The sequence below is a fragment of the Panthera leo genome, chromosome D2, assembly GCF_018350215.1.
Source record: "Panthera leo isolate Ple1 chromosome D2, P.leo_Ple1_pat1.1, whole genome shotgun sequence".
Lineage (NCBI taxonomy): Eukaryota > Metazoa > Chordata > Mammalia > Carnivora > Felidae > Panthera > Panthera leo.
The window spans coordinates 2,972,328-2,988,640 of record NC_056689.1 but is presented as its reverse complement, the minus strand read 5'-3'; the positions used below and the strand labels follow the sequence as shown (position 1 = coordinate 2,988,640).

Sequence of the window (16,313 nt, the reverse complement as noted above, 5' to 3'; positions counted from 1 at the left end):
GCCATGAAAACAAAATCTGTTTTGTACAATTGTCATACTTAAAACACAAAACTTTAGGTGCAGATGTGGAATGGGACAGGACAGGCCCTTCCCGCAGGGACTGGGGACACCAGCCTTTCTTCCTCTGGACAGAATGGCCTGAGCTGTGTTGTGGGGCAAGCCAACTGCTGTGTCCAGGAGCGGGCTTCCCTTGCCATCTTTTGTTGTTTCTATTAAACTTGAACTGAGCCAAAAAAAGTTAAATATGGCCATATGAATCCCATAAGCATAAAACTCTGAATGAGATTCAATTGTATCCAACGCTTACTGAATATGTTTTTTTATAGTGTAAGTCACTGTTTTGTTTTTTTTTTTAACAATCTATTCGTTACTTATTTGCTCTACCAAAAGATGTCAGCAATCTTAAATTGCAGCATTTCCTACTGGAGGGCATTGTCCAAGGTCAACAAGGAATATTGCCATTTGACACTTCCCTATGTTGGGGGACATGGTTGAATCTCTTCTGTTTTTAAAGTGCTTCTTTAGAAGTTTCTAGTTATTCTTATTAGCAGTCCCATCACTGGTCAGTTGTTCCTTCCAGTAATCTCTAGTGAAGGGATGGGGCTGGTGGAAAATCCAGAATTAAAGAGTTTCTTGGCAAGGCTGTTTGCATAATACTGTCTTTTAACATCAGCATGAGCACTGAACTTGGAAAACTCTTCAAGAAGTTGCAGTACATGGAAGCTGATTTTCATATGATTTTTAATAGGTACGTTAGTCTGTGTATTTTTTGTTTATGCTATGGAATGGAGCGGCTGGTATCGTACAACACACAGAAATACATCACGCCTGTCTTCAGATGTCACATTTGTGGATGTCTTGTCCCAAAGCCACATTAAATGGTTTGAAAAAAAGGGCCTGCTCGTGTCAGGTCTGATGGAGGCAGGGAGCGCCCGTGACCGATGCAGGCCGCCTGCACTGGCTCTGGTCCAGTGGCCTCAGGTCACTGGGCAGCTGTCCTTCTAGGTTCTGTTTTTTCCTGAGAATATATCTCACTTTCCATATTTAAATGAACTCCCATGGAACTGATAATTTAACAGGTGCTATTTGGCAACGGTCCTAGTTTGGATTTAAATCTTACAAATTTAGAGATTAAATTGAAAATGTTTTCAAACTTCATTATCTTGGGGGAAGGAAATCAGACGGCATCTCCTCTGAAGTGCTCATCTGATAACAGAAGGAAGCTTTAGAGGTTTTGAAGTGTACGTGTACTCTGGGAATTTTTTTTCTAAAATGCTATCCTAATTCCTTTCTGTAACAAATGAGATTAAAAGTCCAGTTAAGACTGCTTTTTTTTAATGTTGACCAAACGGTTAAAAGCTTGGAGTGACTGGAGCCAGGAAAATGCTTGTTGTACTTTCTAGGATTTAAATGATCTAAAGAGAGGAAGGTGACAAGAGTAGACCAGGTGCTGTGTACGAGAGAGAGAGAGAAACAGAGAGACAAGACAAAGAAACAGGAAAAAGAAGAAATAAGGAAGCGAGAGAGGGTTGCATGAACTATGAGGAAAAAATGAGAAGAAAGTGATAAGAGAAGCATCTGCCTGAGTGAAGAAAGGGTAGTAGGAAGGAACTAAAGGAAAGTCCTGCATGTAAAAGGAACTAATCAAAACTGACAAAGAGGTGAAGGAGGTAAAGAACATGAAAGAAAAATGTGGAAAGGGTACAGACAACCAAGTGGTTACCGAGTTTCTACTCTACACCAGACGCCTTAACAGTGCAGCTCAGAAATGCCAGGCTCGATGAGCAGAAAATCATGCAGAGAATTATGGTTCCCAGAAAAAAAGGATGCAGAAGGCAACTGATTGCTCTAAGAAAGGTACGGTCCATTTAAGATGTAGCAGGTGAGTGTGTGTGTGTGTAAATGTTTTCAGGCCAAGGGAACCTAAATAAATACTGAGTAATGATGAGGAAACATTGAGTTGACCTTACTTTTAATTTGAAAATAGTAATAATTATTATAATATACTAAAACGCATGTATTAATCATTGCCGATATGCTAGGAAGCATAGAAAGCAGTTTTCGTGCACATCAGCTAATCCTAACAGCAATCTAATCAGAGCTGCTATTACCCTTGTTTAACGAATGGAGATCTGAGTCTTAGTGAGATTATATAACTCATCAAAATTCATCCATTGATTGTGCCAGGATTTGAAGAAGGTCTATGTGACTCCAAAGCTCATGCTTCAACTACTGTGCCACCGATAATCTTCCATATCCACACACCACCAATGGGTATCATCTGTTAATCCTCCCATGTTCCCCTTGGCTTTGCACACATGAATGCTTAATATAGCAGGTTTGGATCTAATGCATCCCGTCACTCAGTTTCCAAGTAACTTAAACTATCTCATCCTAAAATCTTTCTAGGGCTAGCTACAGCTAGCACAGACTTGGAACACACTTGTAAGAATGCCATCCTTTTATTTTTAAGTTTATTATTTTGAGACAGAGAGACAGAAAGACAGAGACAGACAGAGACAGTTAGAGATAGAGAGCATGAGCTGGGGAGAGGCAGAGAGAGAGGACATAAAGAATCCCAAGCAGGCTCTGTGAGGTCAGTGTAGAACCTGATACGGGGCTCAAACTCACAAATGGTGAGATCATGACCTGGGCCGAAACCAAGAGGCAGACACTTAACTGACTGAGCCACCCAGGCACCCTGTCATCCTTTTAACTCCAGCCTTCACAATGTACAGTATATTGATTAATATGTGTAATCTGTTTGTCCCTTGCACGGATGTTTCATACGAACTAGGCTGTAGCATTCACGAGGTCAAAAATGTACCTTATTGATATTTGTATCCCCAGAACTTAGCAAGAAGCTGGCACATGATAGATGTTATACATATATGTTGACTAAATGGACAACAGGGGTTGATCATGGCTCCATCATTCTCCAAGGATCCAAGAAGGATCAGGGTCCACACTGTTTAACTTCCATGAGTCCTCTAACCCTCTGTACTAAAACCATGAAATATAGTAGTTACGACTGTGGCAGCATAAGCCAGGCTGCCTGAAGGACGATCGTGGCACTCTGAACCAAGACAGCTTGGTATCTTTAAAGCCTCAATTTTCACATCTGGGAAACAGGACTAATAAGAGAATTTATCCCATGGGACTTTAGTGAAGGTTAAATAAATTAAACAAGAGAATATATACTCAGCTGAACACTCCTGTTTGCTTCCTGCTGTCCTAGAAATCTGGCTCTTCCCAGAGATTGTTTTCCCATAGCATGCCCTCCTATTCAGAAAGATGTATACATACACACACATTATGCGGATTATGGGTAAATAAATATGCAGTGTGAGCAGAGGAGAGTGCGTAGCATGTGTTGGGTGGCTGGCACACAGAAACCACACAGCTACAATTATCAGAAAACTGCTGTGCACGTAACAGGCGCTGCACATGCTGGTTACACCTGAAGAGATGAATGAATGAAGGGAAATAAAGGACACAGTGCACTGCTGACGTTTCCTTGAAGGGCTGCGTTCCTTTCCCTGTAGAGACATTACCGGAAGTGCATCCCACAGACCCACTGGACCAGCTACGGCCACACCTGGGACGGAGCCACACACTCTGGACGAGGGGGCTGGCACTCCCTCTTCACACAAGGTCTCAGGCTCAGTCTGAACAGCTCTCATCAGTATTCCGACTGTTCACTAGAGACACTTAATAAACTCAGAGTAGTTGGACAGTCCTCGCTGAACAGTCTAATTGAGTGGCCCTGAGGGGCGGTGTCGAGGCTTCCACGAGGAGGAAAGATTAGTGGTGAGAACGGGGCTACTGATCTAGGAATAAACACCACTGTGTGAGCCGCCAACCTCATGAACAAATGCCCAGAACGGCAGCTGATGATCAGATAAAAAAAGGCAGGAAGCACACCTGAGGAAAGATGGGTTCGGTCTGATGTTTCCACAGACTTTTCTAAATGGCACGCCACGATGGGATAAACGCCAGCGGAATCTCTAAAACACGACGTATCTGTGTGTAGTTATAGCTCACCTAAGTCATTTTCCCAACACGATGCAAAAGAGTAGCTCCGTGCAGCATCTCGGTACACGGGTGTTCAGTGATTGTGTCCCCATGTCAATGCTGAGCCCCGCCATAGACATCAAACCCTCACCAAGTGCATTTCTCAACTGTGGTTTGAACTCAGTCAGTATTCTCAAACCTAACCGGCGTGCCCTATTTTGTCAAAAGAGGTACTTCATCTCTCAATTTTTTTTAATTCAATGCTTACTTATTTCAATAACCACTAATTGGGTCATTCCATCAAGGGCTGAGGAAAACAAATGAGACAGTCTCTGTCTTCAGCAATTTATAATCTAAACATAAAACAAACATCATATGATGTGTTAGAATATAAAGGGGGAAGACAGACATTTTCCAGCTTGACTGAGCTATAATTTACAACAACTGTACATATTTAAGGTATAGAGTGCTATGCCTTGATACTTAAGCATTGCAAAATGATAACTATAGTCAACCAAATTAACACAATTTCATCCTGCATAGTTGTCTTACTTATGTATTTATGTATTTACTTTGCTGTGTATGTATGTATGTGTGCATGCTTGTGTGTACTTTGCTGTGGTGAGACCACCCAATATCTACTCTTTCAGCAAATTTTAAGAACACAGTGCAGTATTATTAACTATCATCGCCCCAGAACTTATTCTTCTATAACTGGAAGTTTCTACCCTTTGACTAACTTCTCCACATTTAATTTTGATTAAGTGTCATTAGTAGCAACACCAAATAACAATGAATGGGTTACTACCAAGGAACAAAGATAATTTGAATAAAGTCAGGAGAGGAAGACTAGATTTTGATGCCCAGCAGGTGGTTTTTGCACGTGGAGCTCAGATAACAGGTCTGGTTTTGGCTTTGTCACCTTCCAGGTATGGCACCTGGGGAGACCAACTCCGCCTCTCTGTGCCTCTATGGTTTTCTGGTCTAGGAAGGAGGTGAAATTGTGGTGAAATGGTATGTGGTGATTAACATCATCTCCAGGACTTCATGGAGCTCCTGTGAAAATGAAATAATAATATGTCTATGGAGGGCTTGGTTAGTAGATGGTAAATAAATGTTAGTGGCTATTATTAAGAGATGCTGTTTACAGATAGAGTAACAGTATGACTCCTGATTTAGAAGAACTTGCTGATCATGTAGGAATGATGCATATATGATATGTAGGGACACTTGTTTATAGTTTATGAGAAGGCATTAGATACAATCAATTACAAAAACTGAGCACTGCAAACACTCGAGAAATTGCTTCCAGGGATGTCTCTCTCTTCTCTGTCTCTGTCTCTATTTGTCTCTCTCTCTCCGTGTGTCTCTCTCTCACACACACAACACACACATTGAAACAAAGACAAAGGGATGTGGTTTGCTGGGGTTCCATGAAGGGGATGAACTTATAAATGAGGCTTGGACAGCTCATGATCACAAACGAGCACGTGCTATTTTGTTGCCTTCAGATACTTTAACACCTAACATTTCCTGAATGAGGCCAGAGAACAGCACGCACAATCCTTGGTGTTTTGTGGAGATACGTGTATACATCTGATACCAGAACTCCAACTCAGTGTTCTACACGGTTTTTCTGGAAGTCCATATGTTCCTTAAGTTCCTTCACTTGAAAACTCAGGTTTTGTCCTGCAAACAGTTTCTTACTGTAACTACTCCAAATCTTTTAGATTTTCCATTTGTGTTCTCCCAAAACACTGCACACAATTCTATTATGATATACTTCACAGTGTATTGAGTATCTCTGTCATTGTTAGATGAAGAGACTGTCTCAGTTTTGATGCCCTATTGTCTTTCCTAGAGTTGATATGCAATAAAATGTTAGCTAAGGGGTGCCTGGGTGGCTCAGTTGGGTAAGAGACCGACTTCGGCTCAGGTCATGATCTCACAATTTGTGGGTTTGAGCCCCACGGCGGGCTCTGTGCTGACAGCTCAGAGCCTGGAGCCTACTTCGGATTCTGTGTCTCCCTCTCTCTCTACCCCTCCACTGCTCATGCTCTGTGTCTCTCTGTCTCTCAATAATAAATAAATGTTAAAGAAGAAAATTTAAATAAAATGTTAACTAAATAAATGAATCTGAATGTGTGGACTGCAGGAAAAGTGACGGTGTGCATAGATGGTATGCAGTGAGAGGAACACACCATGGGAGGGAAATTGGGGCAGAAAATGACCAACCTGTCAAAAAATATCAAAATTTGTTTCTTAAAAAATATAGCTCCTTATGGAAATAAACAAGAGTGGGGCAATTTCAATTTCAAAAAGGAAGAGGTAGAATATTCATCAGGAAGATGGAGAAGTCTCATATATAGAAAATCAGAAAAAGTCAGAATCCTTGAGAAAAACCAAGCTGCAAGAAAGGTAGATCAATAGTGCCGCTTGCTGAAATGCTAGAAAATGATAGGATCTGTCCAAGAAAGTAGTCATTGGAGGCTTTAGAGGGTACAGTTTTAGTAGAGTTGTGAGAAAAAGCTAATTGAGGAGCTTAAGGGAATTGGGGCGGAAGTGGTGGTAACAGGCATAGAGACACCACAGGAAAAGACCCAACGAACAGAACCATTCTGTCACGAGCTGTGTGAGTCGCCGATGATTGGGAGCCCGGCAAGACTATGATGACATTTTTGCTCAATCTCAGTTTCCATTGGGGATATATAAAATGAGTTCTGCCTTTTCACACCATTAGGAGATGAGTATTCTATTTCTCAGTGGGTTGAACATTTTCAGGTGGTTAGAACCACAGAGGGAAGCATGCACCTGGCCAGGTACCGTGAATTTTGTCAGCATCGTCTGAACACTGAATTAGACCCTTCACTTCTTTTCCCATCTAGACTGGACAAACGGGGTGTCTGAAGTATCCATACTTAGTTAATCCAAGTTATATTGGAAATAACGTGTGTGTGTGTGTGTGTGTGTGTGTGTGTGTGTGAGAGAGAGAGAGAGAGTGAGAGGGAGTGAGAGAGAGTGAGAGAGAGAGAGTGAGAGAGAGAGAGTGAGAGAGAGAGAGAGAGTGAGAGAGAGAGAGAGACAGAGATAGAGAGAGACACACAGAGATAGAGAGAGAGAGAGAGAGAGAGAGAGAGAGCGCATGCACGTAGGCAAGCAAAAAGAGAATCTTCTAAGTACAACAATTGGTCTTCTGTTTGTCAGAGGTTTTCTTCCTGGCTCTTCAGCTCTCTGGCCATCCAGAATACGTACACAGATGGACTTTAAGTGAGCCGATTACTAGAATACACAAAAGCCACAGAAGTAATCCTTCTAGACACAAGGTCAGAGCTCAGAGAAGGCACTGAGTTTGTATTTCTGAACCTGTTGACTAGAAAACTGTTGCTGAAACAAACAACCTAAAAAGGTGTGTATTTCCAAATGTTTAAAACTAGTTCCATGGGGGACGTGTTTAACAAGGACCCACAAGATCACTCATCTTCAGAAAAGAGGAGACAAGAAATGCAGTGTGGGTACAACATCAAGAAAGGACACAGCTAAGCTTTCATCTCATAATGTAAATAGTCTCTGTAAGAGGAAGAAATTAAAGGGGAGACCGGAAAGAGATGTTCACAACATGTTCAGGCAAAAACTTGCATCACAATATATGCTTTAATGGTTTCATTTTTGTCTAAAGTGACATCTGTGTGCTATGTGTGTAGGTGTATGCGTATGAGTATATGTGCATGGGTGTACAAATATATTTGCTCAATTTCTCTCTATGAACGACATCATATTTAGGGGCACCTGGGTGGCTCAATTGGTTGAGCGCTGACTTTGGCTCAGGTCATGACCTCACGGTTCATGGGTTCCAGCCCCACATTGGGCTCTGTGCTGACGACTCAGAGCCTGGAGCCTGCTTCGGATTCTGTGTCTCCTTCTCTCTCTGACCCTCCCCCACTCATGCTTTGTTTCTCTCTGTCTCTCAAAAATAAATTAACATTACAAAAAAAATCTAAAAAAAGAAATCATATTTAAGTGAAGGATGATGTTTCAGACCACCCAGTTCACTGAAAATTACTTAGAGTCTTCAGTAATCACCTTGAGTTTAATTTGATTATAACTGAAAGAGACAAGGGAAACTGTTGCCTTGTACCACTTCCAGAAAGATAAGGTTGTTAAGAAGAGATAATGGGCATTCCACTTAGCAACAGCAAACTCAAAGGACACAGGAGTTTGGAAACGTTTCCAGCATGATCCTGGGGAGATGATGAGAGTCCCATGAATAGAAAGCAGAGGAACACATGAGGTAGACAGAGTGCTATAGCATTGCCCTACATGACAGTCTAGAAAAGTCTGGGAATACGAACCATTAAAACCATGTTACTCCTGTCGCAGAGCCATGAAATTTATTTAACCACCTCTCCTCAAGGCACCCCAAGTGGGGATACATCCTGCTTGGAAACCCAAGGGTTTCAGCTCAGCTCACTGGATAGTTAGAATCTCCTTATAATTCCATTATCAGCAATGTCATTGGTGGCCCATTCTCTTCTCAGGTTAATTAGCATAAGCCAGGGTCACACTGCTTCATGACCTCTGGACGCACCGATAAAAAAGAAGTTTCCAGGCTTTAGCATCAGACGTCAGACAGTTACAGTCTTCGTTGAGTGACGGTCTACCCTTCGCTGACCTTGCATGGATTACCTAACAGCAAGCATGAAAATGAAGCTGGAAATGTTCCTCAAACTTCACCTACAGTTTCAGGGGAATCAGTCAGCTCTCCGGGGAGATAATGCAATCAGTAACACTTTTCAGGAGAAAGTGTCATTTAACAAAGTCTTCAAGGTATCTGGTAAATTTGGGGGGACATAAAAAAACACACATACAACCACAGGGACACAAAGTACTTTATAAACAAATATGTACGTTTATGAAAATAGAAGTATAATTATTTCTAAGTGATGAGAAGTAACCATGGCAATAAAGGTAAACAGTTTATTGGCCATGAGCCATATACCAGGTGCTATGCTACACTTCAAAACTGAGTTGCAAGAGTTATTGCCATTTATAAGGGAACGGGTCCAGCTCGTGACGGGCTTTTAAACAGAGCCCCTTCATGTAGTTGTTCTGCTTGTGCTACACAGTGGTCCCCCTCACTCACACACACGTGTGAATCGGTGTAAGAGCTCAAAGTCAGCACAGAGGATGCTTGGCCTCCAGGCCGAATGCTTGCACAGCCAGGGGGAATGAACCTTTTCTTTAATAAAGTCCAGCCAGCTTTCACAGTGGGATCACACTTAGAGAATCTCCCTCTCCTCTCCTCCCCTCCCCTCCCCTCTCCTCCCCTCCCCTCCCCTATCTCCTCTCCTCTCCTCTCCCACAGACACACACACACACACACACACACACACACACACACACTTCTAAAACTCCTCTAACACTTTGGTTCAAACTTAGCCATGATGTTACAGTATATAGTTTTTTTTTAATTGTTTTCCTATCTGATTATGGCAATAGTACACACTTAATATGGACAATTTGAAAATACAGAGGAAATAATAAAAAAAACATATTCACTACCCATATGTCATTTTCCCATTCTGGCTCTCTCTCTTTCCCTTTCATGATTCCTTCATGAACTCGAAAGAAATCAAAACAAAACAAACCAAGCCTGTGCACAAGTTGCCTTATTGATGTCCCTGTGTGTTAGAACGGGGGACATCGTTCGTGTATCTGTTTCCCCACAATGCACACCGCTTACCAGATGGCCCTGCTTCCTCTGCTCCTCGGTGGTTCCTCCACCCCAGCACCCCCAAAGTCAGTGGGGATCAGGGCACATGTTCCCAGTCAAATAAATTGGTCACTACTGGTAATGAATTACAATACAGCTAAAATAGCAATCCCAACGCTGTCTTAAGGGTAGAAAGAGACCATCAACTAAAAATGGATCATGTTCTTTTATTTTCTATCAGTTAGCTAAAATCTTACATTTAAAATTTAATATAATACAATCAATCCCACTTATGTTATTAATGCTTGCTTAGATGTAGTCATCAACCAAATGAAATATCCCTTATGGAACAGGCCATCTACAAATTTTATTACTGACCTTAAAAACTTCTCTCAGCCATTTGAAAGGAGAATATGAAAAGTCTCAAAACTTTGCCAAAGTTTTCAACTAAAAACTTTGTTTAAAGTATTTTAAATAATAATTAGATAATATATTTTCCTTAAAAGCAGTTCCACACATCTGGCTAATCCTAGAATACTTTATTTCAGGATAATTCCCTTATGGCTAAGTAAGGAAATGTACAGAAAAGCATCGGAGACTGTTCTTCAATACAAGCCAGAAGAGTTCTATTATTTCATACAAGAAAAATCTAGACATTTATCCTAATAGACTGTTATCCTAATAGCTTCAAAGTAGTTTACATTTTTTTTTCTCCTTTATTTTTCTCTATCTGAAGCTCCAAGCCATGTATGCAGTCAGTCGCCAACTCTCACAATGGGCTAATCCAACCAGCAGATCATCAGCTGTGGCAAAGAGTTCTTTCCAGTTTTAATTTCTCACAGGCTGTCAGCATGTTTATGACCTCACCATCTTCTTCCTTCCATCTGATCCTACATACCCCCATCCCCCAGCATTTGGATTTAAAAAAAAATCGCTTCAAGAGATTCTCATGGCATATTCCAGTTTAGGGTTATTTCGTGCGATAGTCATACACTGCCGAGTTCTGATTCATTCCTTCACAGCATGGGCTCACGATTTCATATAGATTTAAAAAAAAAAAAAACAGCCACTATAAGAACCATTTTCAGTCACACATAACTGAACAACTGGATAAAAGTGATTGCCAAGAGACCCTAATTGCGGAAGTTCAGAGAGAAGTAAAGACCTGGGTGGGGGGTTGCTCAGGTACCCCTGGATGTGGTAGGACCACGGGGGCTCCCTGGAGGAGGCCAGTTTGGAAGGGATGCTAGAATGCACATAAGGTGAAGAGGTCTCCACAAAACACTACAGAGCATATGTCTCTGCCAAGGTCAAACCCCTGCAGCCTTGCTGACAATGAGTCAGTTACCTCAAGGAGGAGGGCTGAGCAGGTCTCTAGGGCTGCAGGGGGCCACCCCTCCACAGCCCGGCAGCACCCTGGCCCTGCCACGTGGCAGGTGTGAAGCTCCCTGCTCCAGACGGGAGACCACCTGGGCCAGCAGTTACCTGGTAATCTTATTTTGGAGGCTATGTGAGCACATTTAGAAAGAGCAAGAGCTATAATGAGCTTATTAAGGAAACCGATCTACGGCATTATGGGCTAAACATGGAGTCATTTCCTCTGATAACCTAAATTAACATTGCTTAAAAGTACAGGGCTTGCAAATGTCTAATGTCAGCAATGATGGTGAACCCTCCCCTGCTCAGTGTGAAGGCCAAATATGAATAAAAATAGAAAGCCTTATGGTGCCAAGAACTATCAATACACTCATTTGTCACTTATTCCCCAGGGCAAATTTAAAATACTTCCTTTTAATAGAAAGTCATGCTCTTCCAAGGTTCATTCATGTCTGTCTATCTATCTATCGATCTATCTATCTATCTATTGCTTCAAAGTAGCTGTTACATTATTTATTTATCTCAACATTTAAATTTTCTTTGAAATGGAGATTTACCATCGCAATAAATGGCAACAACAGAAACACTGGGTTCAGGCACACTTAAAGTAAATGGTGACCAATTAGCAAAACTTTTCAAGGAATCAGGCTATTGATTTACAAAAATAATTGTTCTTGAAAATTATTCTCCAAGTCTGAAAAGAGTCATATTTTTCTAACCATGAATGACTAAGAATGCCGTAATACATGTACAATTTGAATACTGTTTGAGATAAAGTCAAATCAGTTCATCTATCTTCAATCATTCAGTTTAGCCAAGCAAAGCATAAAAATACTAATAATGCCATTCTTTGCCGCTACTCAGTGTGGCCACATAACAGAGCGGCAGGGGGGAAGAGGCGGCTGGTGCCTGTGGACCCTGATTGCTAAACAATATCAAGTAAAAACAATGAAAAGGAAAAAGAAAACCAAACTCAGCTTCCTAGAGTGGAGGAATTTGTCCGTTTCTTCCATCTATTAAAGTATTATACATATCCTAATTTTCATTATGAGGTATCCAAACACAGATCTCCCCACTATTAAAATATCTGAGACACGTACATTTCAGGTTCTGCACATGGAACTTGTTAAATGGTCCCCTGAGGGACCTTGATGACCAACATCTCTTTCTAAAGTGACTGGCTGAGTATTAGGAAGGAACTCACAAACTCTAACGTCAAGTCTTTTACACTGTTTTCCTCTTTCCAAATTAAATAGCGGTGGATGAAATAATGCCATACCCAATGAAAGTGCTAACAGTAAAATCACTTAGAGCACCTACTTTTGACTCCTTCAAAGAGATCTTTCCTCACAGGAAATTTTGGTACACTTTACAGTCTTAAATTTTATCGGAGACCATTAATTGTGTCAATTCAAGGGTTAGTAAATAGCATCTAATGTTGTTGTTTTCCACAGCAATTACACATTTGCTCAGGGATAATTAGTAAGTGTTCAAACGGAGGCCTCGCTCTGGATTTTCCACCACACTGCAATCCTTGTTAAGAAACGAAGTACATCGGATGCCACTTTTGCAGAACTATTTTAATTAAGGTAAATTATTGCAAACAGCTACTAACCTCTAACAACGAACTACACATTAGCATTATTCATTTCTGTGCTGTGCTTCCTTTACCACTTAATTACAGAAACCCTGGCTAACTCTCAAAGTCAGACTAAGAGCAGACTTACCATCATCATACTGGCCGAAGCAGACTGCAGACAGCGTTCCCAGGATGATCCCCGAAGCTAAGCATTTCCAGAGGTAAAACCGTTGTAACATCTTCTGTCAAATTCTGCTCAAGGCTGGTCTGAAATCACAGGAAGGGGAAGGAAACAGGTGACACGTTCATTAGACTATTATAGGATTTATACACACGACTGTGACAGTACAGAAAAGCCTCAATGACTTCATAGGTAATCACCTGCGCCACACCATCCACTAAAAAATAACACACTCGCTCAATGCCCAGCAACTCTTTACCCACATGAATTTACACACAAGTGATCTCTAAGGAAAGAAATATTTTGTTACTCTGTAAGCAAGGAAGTTAAGAAGTTAACATACTGATGACATCGCCTTTTTAAAAATGGAGACCCTATGAGTGAATCAACTATGAAGTTATTACATTTATCGTAGCCATAGCATAGGTCAGTGATAGCGTGTACGTTGTTTCATGATGATTTCAGCTGGCAGACTAGTTGTTAGTATCCTACGTGAACATTTCAATGGGCATTTGTCTTATATAATTAAATAGAAAAACACATTATTACAATTCTAATTGCTTCCTGGCAGAGCAATAAGGGACTGACTGTGCCAAGTAAGACAAGGGAACACCATCCATTTCTACCACATCTGTCTTCCAAAGCACTTGGATGAATTTCATTTCAATCCCTTTGCTTTTCTTTGCAATCTCCAGGAAGTAAAGACACCAGGTGAAATATTAGTGGCCAGTGAGCGCACCAAAAAAAAAAAAAAAAAAACTTATTGAAAGAATGATGTGCTAAGCTTCCGTGTAAATTGAAAAAAATCATTGATGCGGGCTTGTTCAACGTGACTCTGGGTATAGATCAGGGAAGAACAGGGATAGGAACCCTGTCTCTCTGATTCAAAGGCGTTACATTCAGATGCCTATGGGGGACAAGAAGACCAAAGCAGAGAGTGAATTAGGCTAAAGGGACACCAGGGACGGTGAGGCTGTGATAAACTGGGAGTCTCAGGGTTTGCCTGCAGAGGTCAGCTGGTACAGTGTTGCCAGGCCTTCCGAGTTTCCAGAATATTGTAGAAATCCAAATTTCCATGAGGGATTGCCCAGTCGTCTAGATAATTGCTCAACCTTCATAACTAGGTGCTTCTGGCCCGCTACCCTGTACCCCAAGGGCCTTCAGTCAACCAGACCTGTCCAGGATTCTCTCCCCTAGATGACTAGCGGTAAAGTTCATCAGAATGTGCCAAGGAAATACTTTAATTCTGCCTTTACATGCAGTTTATTTCATCTATGTTTCTGTTTTATTTGTGTGTGTTATAGTTTATTTGCATAATAGCATATATAGATATACATAATTTACTTTAAACTTGTATCAAAAGTTCAAGCCCGTTTTTTTTCTTTTACTCATAGGATGCGTAGTGCTTAAATTTCAAAGGTCAGTGCACTGGAACATGCACATTTTAGAAAGGAAGTTGTTCTGTTTCCTTACCTAAAACAGACAGACAAAAAGAGGCACTTTCTTATTACCTGGCTCTCACACATTTTTCCCCCTTACTGGCAACAGACTCAGCCTCTACTTCTGTAAATGCCAGGCCTAGGAGAGCCTGATATTAGATATCACAACAGTTCATGCTTACGACTGGCCAATGCTAGCACACGAAAGAGCACTGGGTTCTTCGTAAATGCAAGTTCTTAAACTCACCGATTACATGATTTTGAGCAAATGAGAAAGCATCTCTATCTTACTCGCCTCATCATTAACATGAAGACAAAATGATATCTACTTTGTATGTTTGTTTTGAGGATTAAGTGAATGGCTATAGGATGTTTTTAAAGTGTTTATTTGTTCATTTTTGAAAGAGACAGCAAGCAGGGCGAGGGCAGACAGAGAGACGTGGGGACAGAGGATCCGAAACAGGCTCCAGGCTCCGAGCTGTCAGCACAGAGCCTGACGCGGGGCTCTAACCCATGAACTGTGAGATCATGATCTGAGCTGAAGTCAGACCCTCAATCGACTGAGCCACCCAGGCGCCCCGTGAACGGCTCAGTGCCTCTAACAGAGTGAGCTTAATCTGAGTAATTTTGACTCAGCCTCTATGGAGTCTTCCAAGTGCTTAAACATATTGTCTCAATCTGTCTTTAGCACAGCATCTAGGGTAGGTGTTAGATTATCTCCAGTCTTGGAGGAAAGGTCACATTCACTGGCTTAAGGTTACAGACTGGTGAGTGGCGGAAGAGGTAGGACAGGTGGTGAGTCTGAAAGGTCTGTCCATGCATTACAGAAAAGGACTAGACAATTCTAAGCAGAACACATGGCCTGGAAGGTTTCACGGGATCTGAAGGCCTGTTCCCAAACCTGGATGTGGCCCCACTAAGATTTATTCAAATACTAGCTCTAATTTTTTTTTTTTCCCTAAGAAATGTGGTAACATTAAGAAACAGAAAATGGTACATAAAATTACTATATATATATATATATATATATGCATATACAGACAGAAAATAAAGAATACTGATCCAAAAACAAAAAGCAAAAAGCAAAACACAAACAACAAAACTTAAAGAAAAAGCAATACTATCTTGCAAAATGACAAAGAGCAAAGCTGTGTTCCTTCAAGAATCTTTAATCAATCAACTTGACTACCCTCTTACTGGCTTAGTTTTTTATGTGCTCACTAATATGCCATTCTCCTTTGCTTCTGAATTGTTTTAATATTTATTCATTTTTGAGAGAGAGAGAGCCAGAGAGAGACAGAACACAAGTGGGGGAGGAGCAGAGGGAGAAGGAGACACAGAATCCCAAGAAGGCTCCAGGCTCTGAGCTGTCAGCACAGAGCCCGACACGGGGCTCCAACCTACCAACCATGAGATCACGACCTGAGCTGAAGTCGGAGGCTTGACTAACTCAGCCACCCAGGTGCCCCTTATTTTTTCTTTTGCTTCTGACTCAAACTATTTGGTTTCATTTAACAACCTTCAAAATGAAAACCGCCAGATGGCTCATAATTGTAAAATTATTAAAGTCACTGCATTATGATATCTCTAGAAGTAGAATGTCTGGATCTGCAATCCTGCATATTGTTATTAGAGAACTGTACATATACTTTTGAAAATGTCACAGGGAAACCTTGTATAAAAATTCATTTACAATGGGCAGAGTACTTACTTCCTGCAGTAATAAGAATACTTGGGAGAGTATGTTGTTTCGAATAATGAAAAAGATAGGAACTTCTCTGATTTGTTTTTACTACTCAGTTTATATCTTCATCATTTCCAAGACAGTTTTAATCATTCCAATGGGCTCAACACTGATTGCAACCTGAAAGAATGGTATGACTCATCATGTCATCCTGATACCCTAAAACAGAGTGCACGTATTGACTTAATAAGAAAATCCTGGTTTCTAAAGGAAGCTATCATGAGAAGATACCTCCTAGAAAGAGGCTATGTTTCTACACACAAGAGAGT

At 41.1% G+C, this 16,313-nt stretch overlaps 1 protein-coding gene across 3 annotated transcripts in view; it reads right to left on the bottom strand.

The window, feature by feature from the left end:
• Positions 1–16,313, bottom strand: part of PCDH15 (protocadherin related 15) — an 836,749-nt gene that overhangs the window by 770,138 nt on the left and 50,298 nt on the right. For all 3 annotated transcript variants that reach the window (XM_042907891.1, XM_042907887.1, XM_042907888.1), the window contains exon 2: positions 12,829–12,947. In XM_042907891.1, the coding sequence (XP_042763825.1) occupies positions 12,829–12,919 (91 nt within the window). In that variant the 5' untranslated portion in view covers positions 12,920–12,947. The remainder of the gene's footprint in view (positions 1–12,828; positions 12,948–16,313) is intronic.